Genomic DNA, 16,965 nt, shown 5'->3' with positions numbered 1-16,965 from the left:
CTTTTCCAATGAGTCAACTCTTCACATGAAGTGGCCAAAGTACTGGAGTTTCAGCTTTAGCATCATTCCTTCCAAGGAAATCCCAGGGCTGATCTCCTTCAGAATGGACTGGTTGGATCTCCTTGCAGTCCAAGGGACTCTCAAAAGTCCTCTCCAACACCACAGTTCAAAAGCATCAATTCTTCAGTGCTCAGCTTTCTTCACAGTCCAACTCTCACATCCATACATGACCACAGGAAAAACCATAGCCTTGACTAGACAAACCTTTGTTGGCAAAGTAATGTCTCTCTGCAGCATTTCAATATGCTGTCTAGGTTGGTCATAACTTTTTTCCCAAGGAGTAAGTGTCCTTTAATTTCATGGCTGCAGTCACCATCTGTAGTGATTTTGGAGCCCAGAAAAATAAAGTCTGACACTGTTTCCACTGTTTCCCCATCTATTTGCCATGAAGTGATGGGACCAGATGCCATGATCTTCGTTTTCTGAATGTTGAGCTTTAAGCCAACTTTTTCACTCTCCACTTTCACTTTCATCAAGAGGCTTTTGAGTTCCTCTTCACTTTCTGCCATAAGGGTGGAGTCATCTGCATATCTGAGGCTATTGATATTTCTCCCAGCAGTCTTAATTCCATGTTGTGCTTCTTCCAGCCCAGCGTTTCTCATGATGTACTCTGCATATAAGTTAAATACACAGGGTGACAATATACAGCCTTGACGTACTCCTTTTCCTATTTGGAACCAGTCTGTTGTTCCATGTCCAGTTCTAACTATTGCTTCCTGACCTGCATATAGGTTTCTCAAGAGGCAGGTCAGGTGTTCTAGTATTCCCATTTCTTTCAGAATTTTCCACAGTTTATTGTGATCCATACACTCAAAGGCTTTGGCATAGTCAATAAAGCAGAAATAGATGTTTTTCTGGAACTCTCTTGCTTTTTTGATGATCCAGCGAATGTTGGCAATTTGATCTCTGGTTCCTCTGCCTTTTCTAAAACCAGCTTGAACATCAGGAAGTTCACGGTTCACATATTGCTGAAGCCTGGCTTGGAGAATTTTGAGCCTTACTTTACTAGCGTGTGAGATGAGTGCAATTGTGCGGTAGTTTGAGCATTCTTTGGCATTGCCTTTCTTTGGGATTGGAATGAAAACTGACCTTTTCCAGTCCTGTGGCCACTGCTGAGTTTTCCAAATTTGCTGGCATATTGAGTGCAGCACTTTCACAGCGTCACCTTTCAGGATTTGGAATAGGTCAACTGGAATTCCATCACCTCCACTAGCTTTGTTCGTAGTGATGCTTTCTAAGGCCACTTGACTTCACATTCCAGGATGTCTGGCTCTAGGTCACACCATCGTGATTATCTTGGTCATGAAGATCTTTTTTGTACAGTTCTTCTGTGTATTCTTGCCACCTTTTCTTAATATCTTCTGCTTCTGTTAGGTCCATTCCATCTCTGTCCTTTATCGAGCCCATCTTTGCATGAAATGTCCCCTTGGTATCTCTAATTTTCTTGAAGAGATCTCTAGTCTTTCCCATTCTTTTGTTTTCCTCTATTTCTTTGCATCACTACGAACAAAGCTAGTGGAGGTGATGGAATTCCAGTTGAGCTATTCCAAATCCTGAAAGATGATGCTGTGAAAGTGCTGCACTCAATATGCCAGCAAATTTGGAAAACTCAGCAGTGGCCACAGGACTGGAAAAGGTCAGTTTTCATTCCAATCCCAAAGAAAGGCAATGCCAAAGAATGCTCAAACTACCGCACAATTGCACTCATCTCACACGCTAGTAAAGTAAGGCTCAAAATTCTCCAAGCCAGGCTTCAGCAATACCTGAACCGTGAACTTCCTGATGTTCAAGCTGGTTTTAGAAAAGGCAGAGGAACCAGAGATCAAATTGCCAACATCTGCTGGATCATCGAAAAAGCAAGAGAGTTCCAGAAAAACATCTATTTCTGCTTTATTGACTATGCCAAAGCCTTTGAGTGTATGGACCACAATAAACTGTGGAAAATTCTGAAAGAGATGGGAATACCAGACCACCTGATCTGCCTCTTGAGAAATCTATATGCAGGTCAGGAAGCAACAGTTAGAACTGGACATGGAACAACAGACTGGTTCCAAATAGGAAAAGGAGTACGTCAAGGCTGTATATTGTCACCCTGTGTATTTAACTTACATGCAGAGTACATCATGAGAAACGCTGGACTGGAAGAAACACAAACTGGAATCAAGATTGCCGGGAGAAATATCAATAACCTCAGATATGCAGATGACACCACCCTTATGGCAGAAAGTGAAGAGGAACTCAAAAGCCTCTTGATGAAAGTGAAAGTGGAGAGTGAAAAAGTTGGCTTAAAGCTCAACATTCAGAAAACGAAGATCATGGCATCTGGTCCCATCACTTCATGGCAAATAGATGGGGAAACAGTGGAAACAGTGTCAGACTTTATTTTTCTGGGCTCCAAAATCACTACAGATGGTGACTGCAGCCATGAAATTAAGACGCTTACTCCTTGGAAGGAAAGTTATGACCAACCTAGATAGCATATTCAAAAGCAGAGACATTACTTTGCCAACAAAGGTTTGTCTAGTCAAGGCTATGGTTTTTCCTGTGGTCATGTATGGATGTGAGAGTTGGACTGTGAAGAAGGCTGAGTGCCGAAGAATTGATGCTTTTGAACTGTGGTGTTGGAGAAGACTCTTGAGAGTCCCTTGGACTGCAAGGAGATCCAACCAGTCCATTCTGAAGGAGATCAGCCCTGGGATTTCCTTGGAAGGAATGATGCTAAAGCTGAAACTCCAGTACTTTGGCCACCTCATGTGAAGAGTTGACTCATTGGAAAAGACTCTGATGCTGGGAGGGATTGGGGGCAGGAGGAGAAGGGGACGACAGAGGATGAGATGGATGGATGGCATCACTGACTCGATGGACATGAGTCTCAGTGAACTCTGGGAGTTGGTGATGGACAGGGAGGCCTGGCGTGCTGCGATTCATGGGGTTGCAAAGAGTCGGACACGACTAATCAACTGATCTGATCTGATCTCTGATTTCTTTGCATTGATCGCTGAGGAAGGCTTTCTTATTTCTCCTTGCTATTCTTTGGAACCCTGTATTCAGATGCTTATATCTTTCCTTTTCTCCTTTACTTTTCACTTCTCTTCTTTCCACAGCTATTTGTAAGGCCACAGCTATTTGACAGCCATTTTGCTTTTTTGTATTTCTTTTTCTTGGGGATGGTCTTGATCCCTGTTTCCTGTACAGTGTCACAAACCTCTGTCCATAGTTCATCAGGCACTCTGTCAGATCTAGTCCCTTAAATCTATTTCTTACTTCCACTGTATAATCATAAGAGATTTGATTTAGGTCATACCTGAATGGTCTAGTGGTTTTCACCACTTTCTTCAATTTAAGTCTGAATTTGGCAATAAGGAGTTCATGATCTGAGCCACAGTCAGCTCCCGGTCTTGATTTTGCTGATTGTATAGAGCTTCTCCATCTTTGGCTGCAAAGACTATAATCAGTCTGATTTTGGTGTTGACCATTTGGCGATGTCCATGTGTAGAGTCTTCTCTTGTGTTGTTGGAAGAGGGTGTTTGCTATGACCAGTACGTTCTCTTGGCAAAACACTATTAGCCTTTGCCCTGCTTCATTCTGTACTCCAAGGCCAAATTTGCCTGTTACTCCAGGTGTTTCTTGACTTCCTACTTTTGCATTCCAGTCCCCTATAGTGAAAAGGGCATCTTTTTTGGGTGTCATTTCTAAAAGGTCTTGTAGGTCTTCAAAGAACCGTTCAACTTCAGCTTCTTCAGCGTTGCTAGTTGGGGCATAGGCTTGGATTACCGTGATATTGAACGGTTTGCCTTGGAAACGAACAGAGATCATTTTGTCATTTTTGAGATTGCATCCAAGTACTGCATTTTGGACTCTCTTGTTGACCATGATGGCTACTCCATTTCTTCTAAGGGATTCCTCAGTAGTAGATATAATGGTCATCTGAGTTAAATTCACCCATTCCAGCCCATTTTAGTTTGCTGATTCCTAGATTGTCGATGTTCACTCTTGCCATCTCCTGTTTGACCACTTCCAATTTGCCTTGATTCATGGACCTGACATTCCAGGTTCCTATGCAATATCGCTCTTTACAGCATCGAACCTTGCTTGTATCACCAGTCACATCCACCACAACTGGGTATTACCCTATAGTTTCATCTTTTTGAGAATGCCACTTAAATGAACTTGTACCATGTGTAACCCTTTAAGGTTGGTATCTTTCACTCAGATAATGCCTTTTTTTTTTTTAATGGAAAATTTTATCTGTGCCAAGTTGAGGGTTATAACCCAGGAACAGCATCTCAGAGAGTTCTGAGAACCAGTCCCAGCGTAATGCCTTTTACTTTTATCCAAGTTGTTGTGTGTATCAGTACTTTGTTTTTGTTGCTGGGTAATATTACGTTTATGGTTATACTAGTTTATTTACTTGTTGAAGAAAATTTGGAATGTTTTTGTGCTGTGCTTAGTCACTCAGTCATGTCCGACTCTCTGTGACCCTGTCGACTGTGGCTCGCCAGGCCCCTCTGTCCATGGGGATTCTCCAGGCAAGAATACTGGAGTGGGTTGCCATGCCCTTCTCCAGGGAATCTTCCCAACCTGGGGATCAAACCCAGGTCTCCCACATTGCAGGTGGATTCTTTACCGTCTGAGCCACCAGGGAAGCCCAAGAATACTGGTGTGGGTAGCCTATCCCTTCTCCAGGGGAACTTCTGACCCAGGAATTGAACCGAGGTCTCCTGCATTGCAGGCAGACATTTTAATCAGCTGAGTTACCCAACTTTTGGCAGTTATGAATAAGCCGTTATAAACACTTGTGTACAAGGTTTCGTTTTGTTTTGTTTGCTTATTTCTCTAGAGTTTATAACCAGGAGTGTGATTGGTGGGTCATATAGAAAATGTATGTGTAACTTTGTAAGCAGCAGCTAAACTGTTCTCCAGGATATCTGCTGTTTTGCGTTCCCATTAATGATGTACGAGAATTCTAGGTGCTTCATAGCCTTGTCGGCACTTCGTATTTTCTGTTGGTTTTTAAAAAAACTTTATTATGATATACCTGTGTTATCTTATTGTGACTTTAATTTACATTTCTCTAATGCCTAATAATGTTCAGCAGATACATCTTTTCTTCAGCTTATTTATCTTCTTTACTAAAATGTTGATATGTTTTGCTAAATTTTAAATTGAGTAACTAAGTTGCATTTTCCCTACTATTGATGTTTGAGAGTTATTCATGTATTCTAAATGTAAGTTCTTTGTCAGATGTCATTTCCAAATATTTTTTCTCAGACTGGTTTGTCTTTTCATCCTCTGAACAGTGTATTTTGCAGAGCAAAAGTTTTAATTTTGATGAAGTCTGATTTATCAGTGTTTTATGAGTTGTGCTTTTCACGTCTAAGAACTCTGCCTAACTCGAAGTCAGGAAGAGTTTCTCTTATGTTTTCTTCTGGAAGTCATGATATTTACTCTTTCATTCCTAATATTGGTAACATTTTTTAAATCTCTCTTTTATTCTTTGCCATTCTTGCTAGAGTTTTTGTTACAGTAAGAAAAAAAAAAGAATACTTTTGGTTTCGTTGACTTGGCTCTATTACACATCTGTTTTCGATTTCATTGATTTCTGCATTTACCTTTATTTTTTCCTTTCTTTTGTTTGACTTGGGTTTATTTTGCTTCTCTTTTCTAGCATCCTAAGTGTAACCTAGAGGTTTTCTTTTAACAACTTGAGCACATCACAAACAGGATAAACTCAAAACTAAAGACAAAGAAAGAAACTAAAAAGCATTACCCAGAGAAAAAATAATGCATTATGTTTATGTTCTAGTTGTTATATAAAAAACTCTTACGGACAAATCAGAACTTTTTGGCCAACCCAATATATACTTTGAAAACTTTCAGTGTTATAATTTTTGCTTCCAATGGCAAAATGTATTTTAAAGAACTCAAGAGATAAGTCATCTATCATGTTTTCCCAGATATTTACTGTTCTGTGACTCCTTCCTGATGATACAATTTTTTTTCCCCTTGTTGCCTTTGAAAGTTTTCCTTTACCAGTCCTTTTAAGGCAAGTAGGCTCCCTATGAATTCTGAGTTTATTGGAGAGCATTTTCACGAAACTTCATCCCTAAATATTTTTCTAAATTGTTCTTTAGTATACAACTCTGCTTTGACAGTTCTTTTCTTTCACTCCTTCAAAAGTATTGTGCTACTTCCTTCTGGCCTCGTGATTTCTAATGAAAAATCTGGAACCGTTTGAATCACTGTACCCCTGTAGGCAATGCATTGGTTTTCTCTGGCATCTTTCAAGCACTGTTATCACATGGGAGCTCTATATACAGGCAAGTCCTGGGATCCAGTTTCATACCAATTTAGGTAGAATTTTGTAGGTAGGGGTAGGACCAAGGTGCTTCCTTTTAATAGGAACCCCAGGTGATCTTTATTTATTTTAAGGTTGGAAAAGTGCTTGCTGAATGGCTTCATTCAATTTTTTAACATTTATTGTTTAACCTACATACAGTAGAATTACTTTTAGTGTAAATCCTCTGAGTTTTGGCCATCACATCACACTAAAAGATTGTGCAGGAATGAAGATATTCCTTGCTTTAACTTTCAGCAGCAGTGGAAATTGATAAAGTCACCTGGCACTACTTGTGACTCCAACAGAGTTACTTGTCACTGAAATGACTTTACTTACATACACGTTTCATATTGCAGTCAGTTTTGGTGGGATGCTGAAGCCACCAGCTTTTTAGGAATATTCAAGAGGTGATATACGCCTACTGATAATTACTACCTAAAATAAATGTACTTAGAAACAAACCAGGGCTAATGTGTGGCTTCTGTATATTTCCTGGTGACAATGAGGATGACACTAATAATAGCTAATCTTTATTGGGTGCTTATTATGAACCTCACTGGCTTTCTAATGCTTTGATGCACTAACTCATGTTTTCTTCATGATAAACTTATTTTTATTTCCATTAGAAAAATTTATTTTGGGCCACGTCGTGCTGCCCGTGGCATCTTAGTTCCTCAACAAGGGATTGAACCAGCACCCTGGACAGTGAAAGTGCAGATTCCTAACCACTGGAACACTACAGAATCCTTCCTGTTTTTATTCACATTTTACCCGTGAAGAAACAGAGGCATTGAGGGGTTAATTAACTTGCAAAAATTTACTTTGCTACATAGGTGCTCAGTCCTGTTTGACTCTTTGTGACCCCATGGACTAGCCCACCAGGCTCCTCTGTCTATGGGATTCTCCAGGCAAGAATACTGGAGTGCGTTGCCATGCCCTCCTCCAGGGGATTTTCCCAACCCAGGGACTGACACCTCTCCCATACCCCCTTTCATTGCCTGCTTGGACAAAGCATTGCTTCTATTAGACTGGCAAAGTGGGTTTTAGGGATTAATAAGACTGCAGCCAAGCTTGTTAAAAGGTATCTTGGACCAGCTGAGTGTTAAAAGCAAAGAGGGCTAGGACTTCCCTGGCAGTCCAGGGTTAAGACTTCTCCTTCCAATCCAGCGGGTGTGGGTTCAATCCCTGGTGGAGGAACTAAGATCCCACATGCCTCGTGGGCCAAGAAAACACAGAACAGAAGCAGTATTGTAACAAATTCAATAAAGACTTAAAAAAAAACCTAAGAGGGTGGAGAATGCAGGTGGGAAAACTACTGCCCATGGCTTATTTTTGTAAAGCTCCTCTCCCTCCCCAGCTGAGATTGGTTTTTACATTTAAAGGTTGTAAAAGGAACAAAAGGAACCTTATTCCACAGAGACACTATGTGGCCACAAAGCCTGTGATTAGCCCCCTCCCCCTTCTTTTGAGTTCTTTTTCTTCCACAGACGACTTGGAAGTTGCTTGGGAATAGTGAAGAAGATAAATAACAGTAAATGACTGTTGAGAATGGTAAATAACCTTGAGGGAGAACCCAAGAAGTCAAACTCGTGGTTTCCAGATCCTCCCATGGGTCAAGCATGGAGCCAGTGCTTCACATAGATACAGTATCATCATGGGCTTCTGTAATCTTTATCACATTCACATGGGAAGAGGGATGTACCGCTGGAATCTCCTTTGGCTTCAGGAGGAATATTCACCAGCCATTAAACTTCTCAGAAGGGTGGTCTCAAAGTCTAAACGAATGTTATTGGGTTGGTGAAAAAGTTCTTTTGGGTTCTCCCCTAATATGGTATGGAAAACCCAAATGAACCTTTTGGCCACCTGCAATGTTATCAGGGCAACAAAAGTGAAAAGCCATAATCTCTGCGGCCCAGATTTCTTACAACCCCCATTTGAAGGACTGTTTTATATCGCAGAATAGTGCCTGCTTCTCTGAAGCTACCAGATATTAATCTAAAACACTGGTATAGTTACAGCAGTTTTCCACTGCTCACCCATGTATCCTAACAGCAATCTTATGGTATTTGTACTATTACAATCCTAGTGTTGCAGCTTGCAGAAGTAAGCCTGCTGCTGCTGCTGCTGCTGCTAAGTCGCTTCAGTCACGTCCGACTCTGTGCGACCCCAGAGACGACAGCCCACCAGGCTCCCCCGTCCCTGGGATTCTCCAGGCAGGAGCACTGGAGTGGGTTGCCATTTCCTTCTCCAATGCATGAAAGTGAAAAGTGAAAGTGGAGTCGCTCAGTTGTGTCTGACTCTTAGCGACCCCATGGACTGCAGCCTTCCAGGCTCCTCCATCCATGGGATTTTCCAGGCAAGAGTACTGGAGTGGGGTGCCATTGCCTTCTCCGCAGAAGTAAGCCTAGAGAGGTTAATTAATTTAACTATGGTTTAAAAATCTATAGCAGATCTTTAACAGTGCCAATATAGAGCAATTCCCGGGTGGTGCAGTTGTAAAGAATCTGCCTGCCAATGCAGGAGATGCAAGAGATGTGGGTTTGATCCCTGGGTTGGGAAGATCCCCTGGAGAAGGAAATGGCAGTCCACTCCAGTATTGTTGCCTGATTCCGTGGACTGAGGAGCCTGGTGGGCTATAGACCACTGGGTCACCAGGAGTCAGACATGACTTAGCACACACACAAGGAATATAGAGCAAATGTACAGCAAATATATAGCAATTAGAGGTTTTAAAAGCTAACTGTCCCAGAGGTGCTTTTAACGAGCACCTCTCCTCTCCTACTTAACTGTGTCTCCTTTTGCATGTTCCCCAGGTTCACAGTGTGTATCTGGGGAGGCTCGAGCTGTGTGAGGGCTGCAGGGTGTGGCGGTGCAGGCTGCCCCTCTCTGGTGGGCATCCTGCCGGGTTAGCCTAGGGATGGTTAGACCCCAGCCCACACCCTGCCTGTGAAGGTGTGTGTGGCTGCATCTGCCCAGGAGAAGGGACACCTTTTTCTGATTTGCACAGAGATGCGTTTCCCCCTCCCTCATGGCTTCTTTCTTGTTTTGTGTCTCTTCAGGTCTCTGCCTTTCCCCAGGAAAAGGACAAGAAGATGATGAAGTTCCAGGTGAGTTGGATTTTTTATTTCTGTCACTTAACAGGTAATTTCGTTTCTCAGTGGATACCTTATTTCTCTTCCTTGCCAAGAGTAAAGAATGGCGGCAGACATTTAATACTGCTTGTGTGCCATGCTCTCTTGACTCACCTTCTTTAAAATTTCCTTCCTCAGTTTTTATATATTACCATTTTGTTTCACAACTAATAGTGTAAAAGAGAATGGAAATTTTTAAAATGGGAAGGCCCACACATTATTACCCTGCCTACAAATCACCTGTTTTTTTATGTTTATTTTTATGTGCATTCATAACTAGACTTGCAATAATCGATACAATTTTTAATTGTCTCTTTTTCACTTAAGATTATAGCACTCAATTTTTGTCATTATTTCAATGAACTTTTATACATTCTCCTCCTTTTTAAAAAAGTATTCCTCATTCACAACCTTTAACGTCTTGATGATTCTTGCACTTTTACACAACAGACTCATTTTCCCTTTATTTAATCTTTACTCAGTAATTCTGAGAGAATTCTAATATTATTTGTCCAATGTTCTAGGGACTCAAAACTTAAAAAAAATTTTTTTAAATAAGTTTTTTTTAAGTGGTACCCCACAGACTTTGTAAAAAGAACACCTAAAGAGTAGTTTTGTCTAACAGAATCATACTGACGCTGAACTCAGAAAAAGAGTGTTAGCTGTTTTCATTCAAAAAGATCTAGATTCTTTCTTTCCGGGACCTGAAAGCTTTCTTTGTGTGTGTCTGTGTCTGTCTGTGTACCTTTCTGTGTTATACCATTCATGAATTAATGAGAGCATCACAGGTACTTAATTATAAAATTTTAGTCATACTGTAAGTCATACAGACACTGTATAGCAGAAACTATCACACCATTGTAAAGCAACTATACTCCAAAAAAAAAAGACACAGGTACTTTCCATCCGTAACTCTATTCACTGCCCTGAGAGCGACTGAATCATCTTCCCCATCAACATGAAAATAAGAGGTTCATGTAAGTTCAGATCCTGTTCAGGTTTCTGCAGTAGGCACGTGTCTGGCCGATTCCAAAGTCTTTCTGGACCAAGAGTATCTGGCATACAGTTGGGGTGGAAAGACACAAAACAAAAACCAAAAATCAAACCAAACCAGAGTTCTTATTCAGAGACCAAGACTTGAAGTTGTGGTGTTTGAAGCTCCAGCCAGAACAAATGCAGTGTTGAGCAGGTCTTCATACAGAAATTTTAAATTTCCCTATAGCAAAAATATTAAAAGACAGATAACAAGGTAGGAAGAAAAGAGTTTATATCATATATGGAAGAAAAGGCCTACTGTCCCCAAGTGAATGAATGTTATTACAAAACAAGAAACAGATGACCAGTAAACATATGAAAAGAGTAATATTCATTACTTATCAATTTTGTGAAAGTTTTTGAGATAACTAGTTTTGGCTTCCCAAATTGACTTCTGAGATTATCCAAGTTTTTTGGTTTTTGCTCTTAAGTATTCGTGTCCACTGTTGTCCAGAGTATGGAGGCTTAGGAATTTATACTTTCTTGGAAGCAGAATAAATTAAGAAAAATCTTTTTGGAGGAAACACTTGCCATTATGGTCTTAAAACTTTAAAGTTTGTTTTTCTTTAACATTACCATTTCTACTTTTTGTAATTTATCTTCAGGAGATAACCAGCAGAGTTCTAGGGACTAAGGTCTATATGGAAACAATCTTGCAACATTGTTTACTCTAAAACTAAGTAAGCATGCATTATTTGTATCAGTTCACTATATTCTCAACCATCAATTCCTTGAATTACTGTATAGCCCTGAAGTGGAATGTCAGCAATGATGATGGTAACAGTAATCATAATAATAGTTAGCATTTATTAGGTACTTGGGCTCCCCAGGTGACTCTAGTGGTAAAGAACTCATCTGCCTGCTAATGTAGGAGATGTAAGGAGATGCGGTTTCAATCCCTGGGTTGGAAGATCTGGAGGTCATGGCAACCCACTCCAGTATTCGTGCCTGGAGAATTCCAGACAGAAGAGCCTAGTGGGCTACAGTTCATGGTGTCACAAAGAGTCAGACACAGCTGAAGCGACTTAGCATGCACACACTGGGTATATACTATGTACCAGGCGCTGTTCCTAAGTGTTTTACTTATAGTCACTCATTTTATTATTCCTAGTACCCTAAGGTACAGTTAACAGCCTGCAAGTGAAGAGAGGATGCAGACTGGGTCCAGGGCCCCACGGCAGAGTGAGGCCCCAGAGCTGTGTCCATAAACGCTACACATCCGGATGGGGCACAGAGGAGGGCTCCATCCTTGAATAGGAAAGGTGACTCATGCCCTGTAAGTCTGGCGCATCAAATAAGCGGTTCAGTTCAGTTCAGTCGCTCAGTCGTGTCCAACTCTTTGCGACCCCATGAATCACAGCACGCCAGGCCTCCCTGTCCATCACCAACTCCCAGAGTTCATTCAGACTCACGTCCATCGAATCGGTGATGCCATCCAGCCATCTCATCCTCTGTCGTCCTCTTCTCCTCCTGCCCCCAATCCCTCCCAACATCAGAGTCTTTTCCAATGAGTCAACTCTTCGCATGAGGCGGCCAAAGTATTGGAGTTTCAGCTTCAGCATCAGTCCGTCCAGTGAACACCCAGGATTGATCTCCTTTAGGATGGACTGGTTGGTATATGTATATAAAAAGAGGGAAAACAGACTCCATCGCACACGGTTGGAACTAAAGCTTTTCTAGCAACCCATGCAATGCAGCAGAGCTCCAGGGACTTACCTACAGGGGTACTATCAAAAGGCAGCAGTTTAAAGTGCAAGGATTCCTTTTCCTGCAGCCTTTCTGGTGGATGGAATCAGCAGTGTGAAAGGCAAACAGAAGGCAGTTGCTGAAATGTGACTTGGTCCTTAGGAATCTGGAACCACTTCCCGTCCTTGCACTTTCTCGGGGCTGTCCCTCTTCCATAAACATTGTGTGTGTGTGTTTGGTGTCATAGGAGCCAGTGTCCTTCAAGGACGTGGCTGTGGTCTTCACCGAGGAGGAGCTGGGGCTGCTGGACTCGGCTCAGAGGAGGCTGTACCAGGAAGTGATGCTGGAGAACTTCCAGAACCTGCTCTCAGTGGGTGAGCACAGTGCCTCGGGGACTCAGTGTCATCCTCCTGGGATTCCTTTGTGGGTGCAGTCATTTGAAGCTCTGGAACTCCTAAAATCGTCCTCTCAGCTTAGGTACCTATATATCCTAGTAATCCCAGAGACAGAGACAATGTGTTTCTGTCCAGGAAAAAAATCTGTCCCTTGAACTATTAATATGAATGGGGAGCTTGTGGTCCTGCCCCATAAAGTCGAGTTGCTGCGCTTTTTGGATTTTCATGGTGCCAATAACTGTAGCTGTGGTTTTTCAGAGGTATTTTGGTTTTTCTGCTTTAGTGACATACTTGTCTTCAAACATACAGAAAATTTGCAAAAGTATAGAACAAGAATACCCCTATCGCTTTTACCTATGGCTCAGTGGTAAAGTATCTGCCTGTAATGCAGGAGACACAGGAGATTAAGTTCGATCCCTGAGTCGGGAAGATGCCCTGGAGGAGGAAATGGCAACCCACTCCTATATTCTTGCCTGAAAAATCCCATGGACAGAGGAGCCTGGCAGGGTACAGTCCATGGGTGACAAAGAGTCAGACGTGACTGAGCACAGCACACACACCTAGAGTGATATTTCACCCCATTCACTTTATCGTTTATGTGAATGCTCTTTTCTCATATGCATAATTTACATCTGAACCATTTGAGGGTAATTTACACATGCCATGGCCCTAATATCCCTAAATGCTTCTGTGTGCAGGCCAAGTTCAGGAATCCCCAGGACTACACTCTTGACACCAGTGGCAAGCTGGGGGGTGCCCAGAGCCTCAAATAATTTGCTAGAGGACTCTGAGGACTCACTAAAAGCTGTTATACCCAAGGCTACACTGTTATATGGAAAGGTTACAAAATAGGCCTTGGATGCTAGGAACTGTCCTTGCCACTGTGGTATCTTTGTTTCCTGGCCTTAGGGCTTAGAGCTAGGATTAGGGGTGTGTCTGGATGTGTACACCTATATTCATATACATAAATATACATGGATATATAAAAATATGTATATGTATGAATATTTATTCAGTTTCATTCAAAGTAAGAGAGGTACTAATTCAAATTATACTGAAACGCCATTTTTCATTCATGAAGTTAGCAAAAATTCAAAAACTTTTTTTTTTTGGGGGGGGCTGTCTCATGAAGGTTGTTGGATCTTCATTCCCCAACCAGGGATTGAACCCAGGCCCCAGCAGTGAAAGCACCGAGTCTTAACCACTGGACCGCTAGGGAAGTCCCCCAGAATTCAGAAACTTAACACTATTGGGGGGGGTGGCAAAGTTGTAGGGAATAAAGCACTTTCATGTTTTGATGGTGGGAATGCAACACGATACCACCCCTATGGAGAAGAATTTGACAGCGTCTAACAGAACTATGGATTTACCCTTTCTCAGCAACTCACTTGTAGGAATTTTCCCTGAAAATAACCAAGTACAAAAGAGCATTAAATAGTATACTTACTAGTTTGTGTAAGGGAAAAAAGGGAAAAATAAGTAAATGTATGTAAGCAACACAAGGATTAATCAGGAAATCATGAATTTAGTTTCTTGTCAATGGTGAGCTGTGATGGCGTGGAAGGGATGTTTGAGAGGGTCACACTTGTCTGAATAACACCTTTTGGTCTAGTTTGGACTTTTGTAAATATGTTAGGGGACTTCCCTGGTGCTCCAGTGGTTAAGACTCCACCTTCCAATGCAGAAGATGCAGGTTCAATCCCTGGTTGGGGAACTAGGATCCCACATGCCTCGCAGCCAAAAAAACAAAACAAAACATAAAACAGAAGCAATACTGTAACAAATTCAATAAAGACGTCTAAAAAATGATCCACGTCAAAAAAGTCTTTTAAGAAAATATTTAGTTCAACACATTCTAAAAAGTAAATCAAATAAGAATGTGAAGGGATGATCATCGAAAAGAAAAATGAGTTGTGTTTGAAAGGGATACCTTAACCACAGTAAACAGAGAAAGGAAAGGATTCATGGAAGTAGCTAAGGAATACAGTTTATAACTCTATATACCTTTAGTTTTAGGTCTAGTGGGAGGAGGATGGGAGAATGAATTGCAGTCCTCAACACTCCTTAGTGGATTTGTTTACTGCAGTGAACAGAATAAGCAATTCTTCTGCAGGGGCCAAGGAAATTCACTGGAGAAAGTATTTTTTCAACAGATAGTGCTGAAACACTTGGACTTCTGTATGCATACATTTGCATGCCTCCCACCTACAAAATGAAAGATTAACTTGAAGTGGATGAAGGGCCTGATGTAAAATGTAGAAGTGTGAAACTTGTAGATGGAAACACAGGAGAAAATTTTCATGACCTTGGGTTAGGCAAAGATTTCTTAGATATGATGCCAAAAACGTGAATCAGAAGAAGAAAAAAAAAACCCCAAAAAACAAAAATATGATTCAGGAGGGGAAAAAACCAAAAAACCACAAGTTAGACTTGGTCAAAATTGAAAACTTTTGCTCTTCTCTCCTTTTTTACAGGAAATCAGCCCTTCAAACCAGAGCTTATATTCCAGCTGGAGAGAGAAGAGCGTTTGATGATGGAGTCCCAGAGAGATGGGTGTTCAGGTGAGAACGATCCGGCAGTCACCCAGCAGCCAGAGAGCCCCTCCCAGAACACGAGTCAGAAGGGGTCAGGCCCTGAGGTGTCTGTACCCTCACTGCTCTAGCTTCTCCGATCCTAGCTCATTCCTTCTGTCCCAGCTGCACTGGCCCACTTGCTACCCATCAGACCTGTCTCAGTGATGCTTCTGCTTCGGGTTACTTGGCTTGCTTTGCTGTGTGCCTTGAATGAGTGAGTCAGTTAATACATGCATGGTCTTCCCTGTCTTCAGTCCTCCCTGAGGCAGCCAACAGGTATAGAGTAAACCATGTGATAGAGAGATACTCCAGAGTGGTGTTTGTCGTCAGATGAACGCCTGTCCTAATTCTGTGTAGGTGTCCTTTAGTATTCATGGATAGGTACTCATTATTCCTTAAAGGATAAGAATAGCCAGGCAGCTAAGAGAAATATCAGCAATGATCAGTGCTAAAGGATAATCTGCCCTCCCATGCAGCAATTTCAGGTGAGACACTCTTGCATTAACTTCCTCAGTTAAATGCCCAGTTATTTATCTTTTTCTGTTCTTCTTACTGTCCCATCCTCTAATATGTAACAGTCTCTTGACCTAGCTACAGTTTTCTTTTCTTTTTTATTCAGTTTGTTTAAATTAAAAAAATCAGTTCACCTATTTCTCCTGTCCCCAAACTGCTGCCTCTTGCAACCACCCATCCGTTTTCTGGTATCTGTGAGCTTGCTTGGTGTGTGTGTGTGTTGGGGAGTGTTTTAGATTCCACGTATAATAGAGATCGAGCAGTATTTGTCTTTAAATACCTCCAAGGTCTACCTGCATTGTTGCAAATGGCAAGATTTCATATTTATCTGTGGTTGCATTTTCTTTATCCGTTTATCCATCAGTGGACACTGAGACTGTTCCTTTATCTCGACTGTTGTACATAATTCTGTGGTGTACATGTTGTACAGTGTACATGTGTTGTTGTTTAGTCATGTCTGATTCTTTGCAACCCTATGGGCTGTATCTTTTCAAGTGAGTGTTTTCTTTTTCTTCAGATAAATACCTATAAGTAGAATTGCTGAATCATATAATTCTATTTTTAATTTTTTGAGGAACCTCTATAACGACTTCCATAGTGGCTGCACCAACTTATATTCCCACCAACAGTGTACAAGCCTTCCCTTTTCTCTACATCCTTGCCAGCGTTTGTCATCTCTTGCCTTAGAGCCTGGTGAGCCACAGTCCATAGGGTCGCAAAGAGTCAGACACAACTGAAGCGAGTGAGCGCACACACACATCTTTTTGATAATAGCCATTCCAACAGATGGGAGTTGATAGCTCATTGTAATTTTGGTTTGCATTTCCCTGGTGATTAATGTTGTTGAGCATCTTTTTATGAACCTGTTGGCCAGCTGTGTGTCTTCTTTGGGAAAATGTCTATTCAGGTCTTCTGCCCACTTTTTTTAAATTGAATAGTTTGTTTTTTGCTATTGAATTGTATGAGTTCTCTATGTAGTTTGGATATTAACCCCTTATCAAATATATGATTTACAAATACTTTCTTCCATTCAGTAAGTTTGCCTTTTCATTTTGTTGTTGGTTTCCTTTGCTGTGCAGAAGCTTCTTAGTTTGATGTAGTCCCACTTGTTTATTTTTGCTTTTGTTGCTTTTGATCATATGATTTTTATCCTTCATTTTGCTAATACTGGGTGTCACATGTAGTGATCTGAAGACGTTGAACCATCCTTGCATTCCTAGAATAAGTCCCAT

The 16,965-nt window shown here is 41.4% G+C and overlaps 1 protein-coding gene across 5 annotated transcripts in view; it reads left to right on the top strand.

The window, feature by feature from the left end:
• Positions 1 to 16,965, top strand: part of ZNF112 (zinc finger protein 112) — a 29,114-nt gene that overhangs the window by 4,437 nt on the left and 7,712 nt on the right. For 2 of the 5 annotated variants that reach the window (XM_086352954.1, XM_086352951.1), the window contains exons 2-4: positions 9,460 to 9,507; positions 12,500 to 12,626; positions 15,122 to 15,208. In XM_086352954.1, coding sequence (XP_086209080.1) covers positions 9,493 to 9,507; positions 12,500 to 12,626; positions 15,122 to 15,208 — 229 coding nt within the window. In that variant the 5' untranslated portion in view covers positions 9,460 to 9,492. Of the gene's footprint in view, positions 1 to 9,459; positions 9,508 to 12,499; positions 12,730 to 15,121; positions 15,209 to 16,965 lie in introns of all 5 variants that reach the window. The other 3 variants (XM_086352956.1, XM_086352955.1, XM_086352953.1) reach the window with 2 other exon arrangements.

Source organism: Bos grunniens, chromosome 18 (genome assembly GCF_055505025.1).
Source record: "Bos grunniens cultivar Pamir isolate PY7600 chromosome 18, Bosgru_T2T1.0, whole genome shotgun sequence".
Taxonomy (NCBI): Eukaryota; Metazoa; Chordata; class Mammalia; order Artiodactyla; family Bovidae; genus Bos; species Bos grunniens.
Note: the sequence above shows the minus strand (reverse complement) of the source record. Positions and strands in the feature narration are given on the sequence as shown.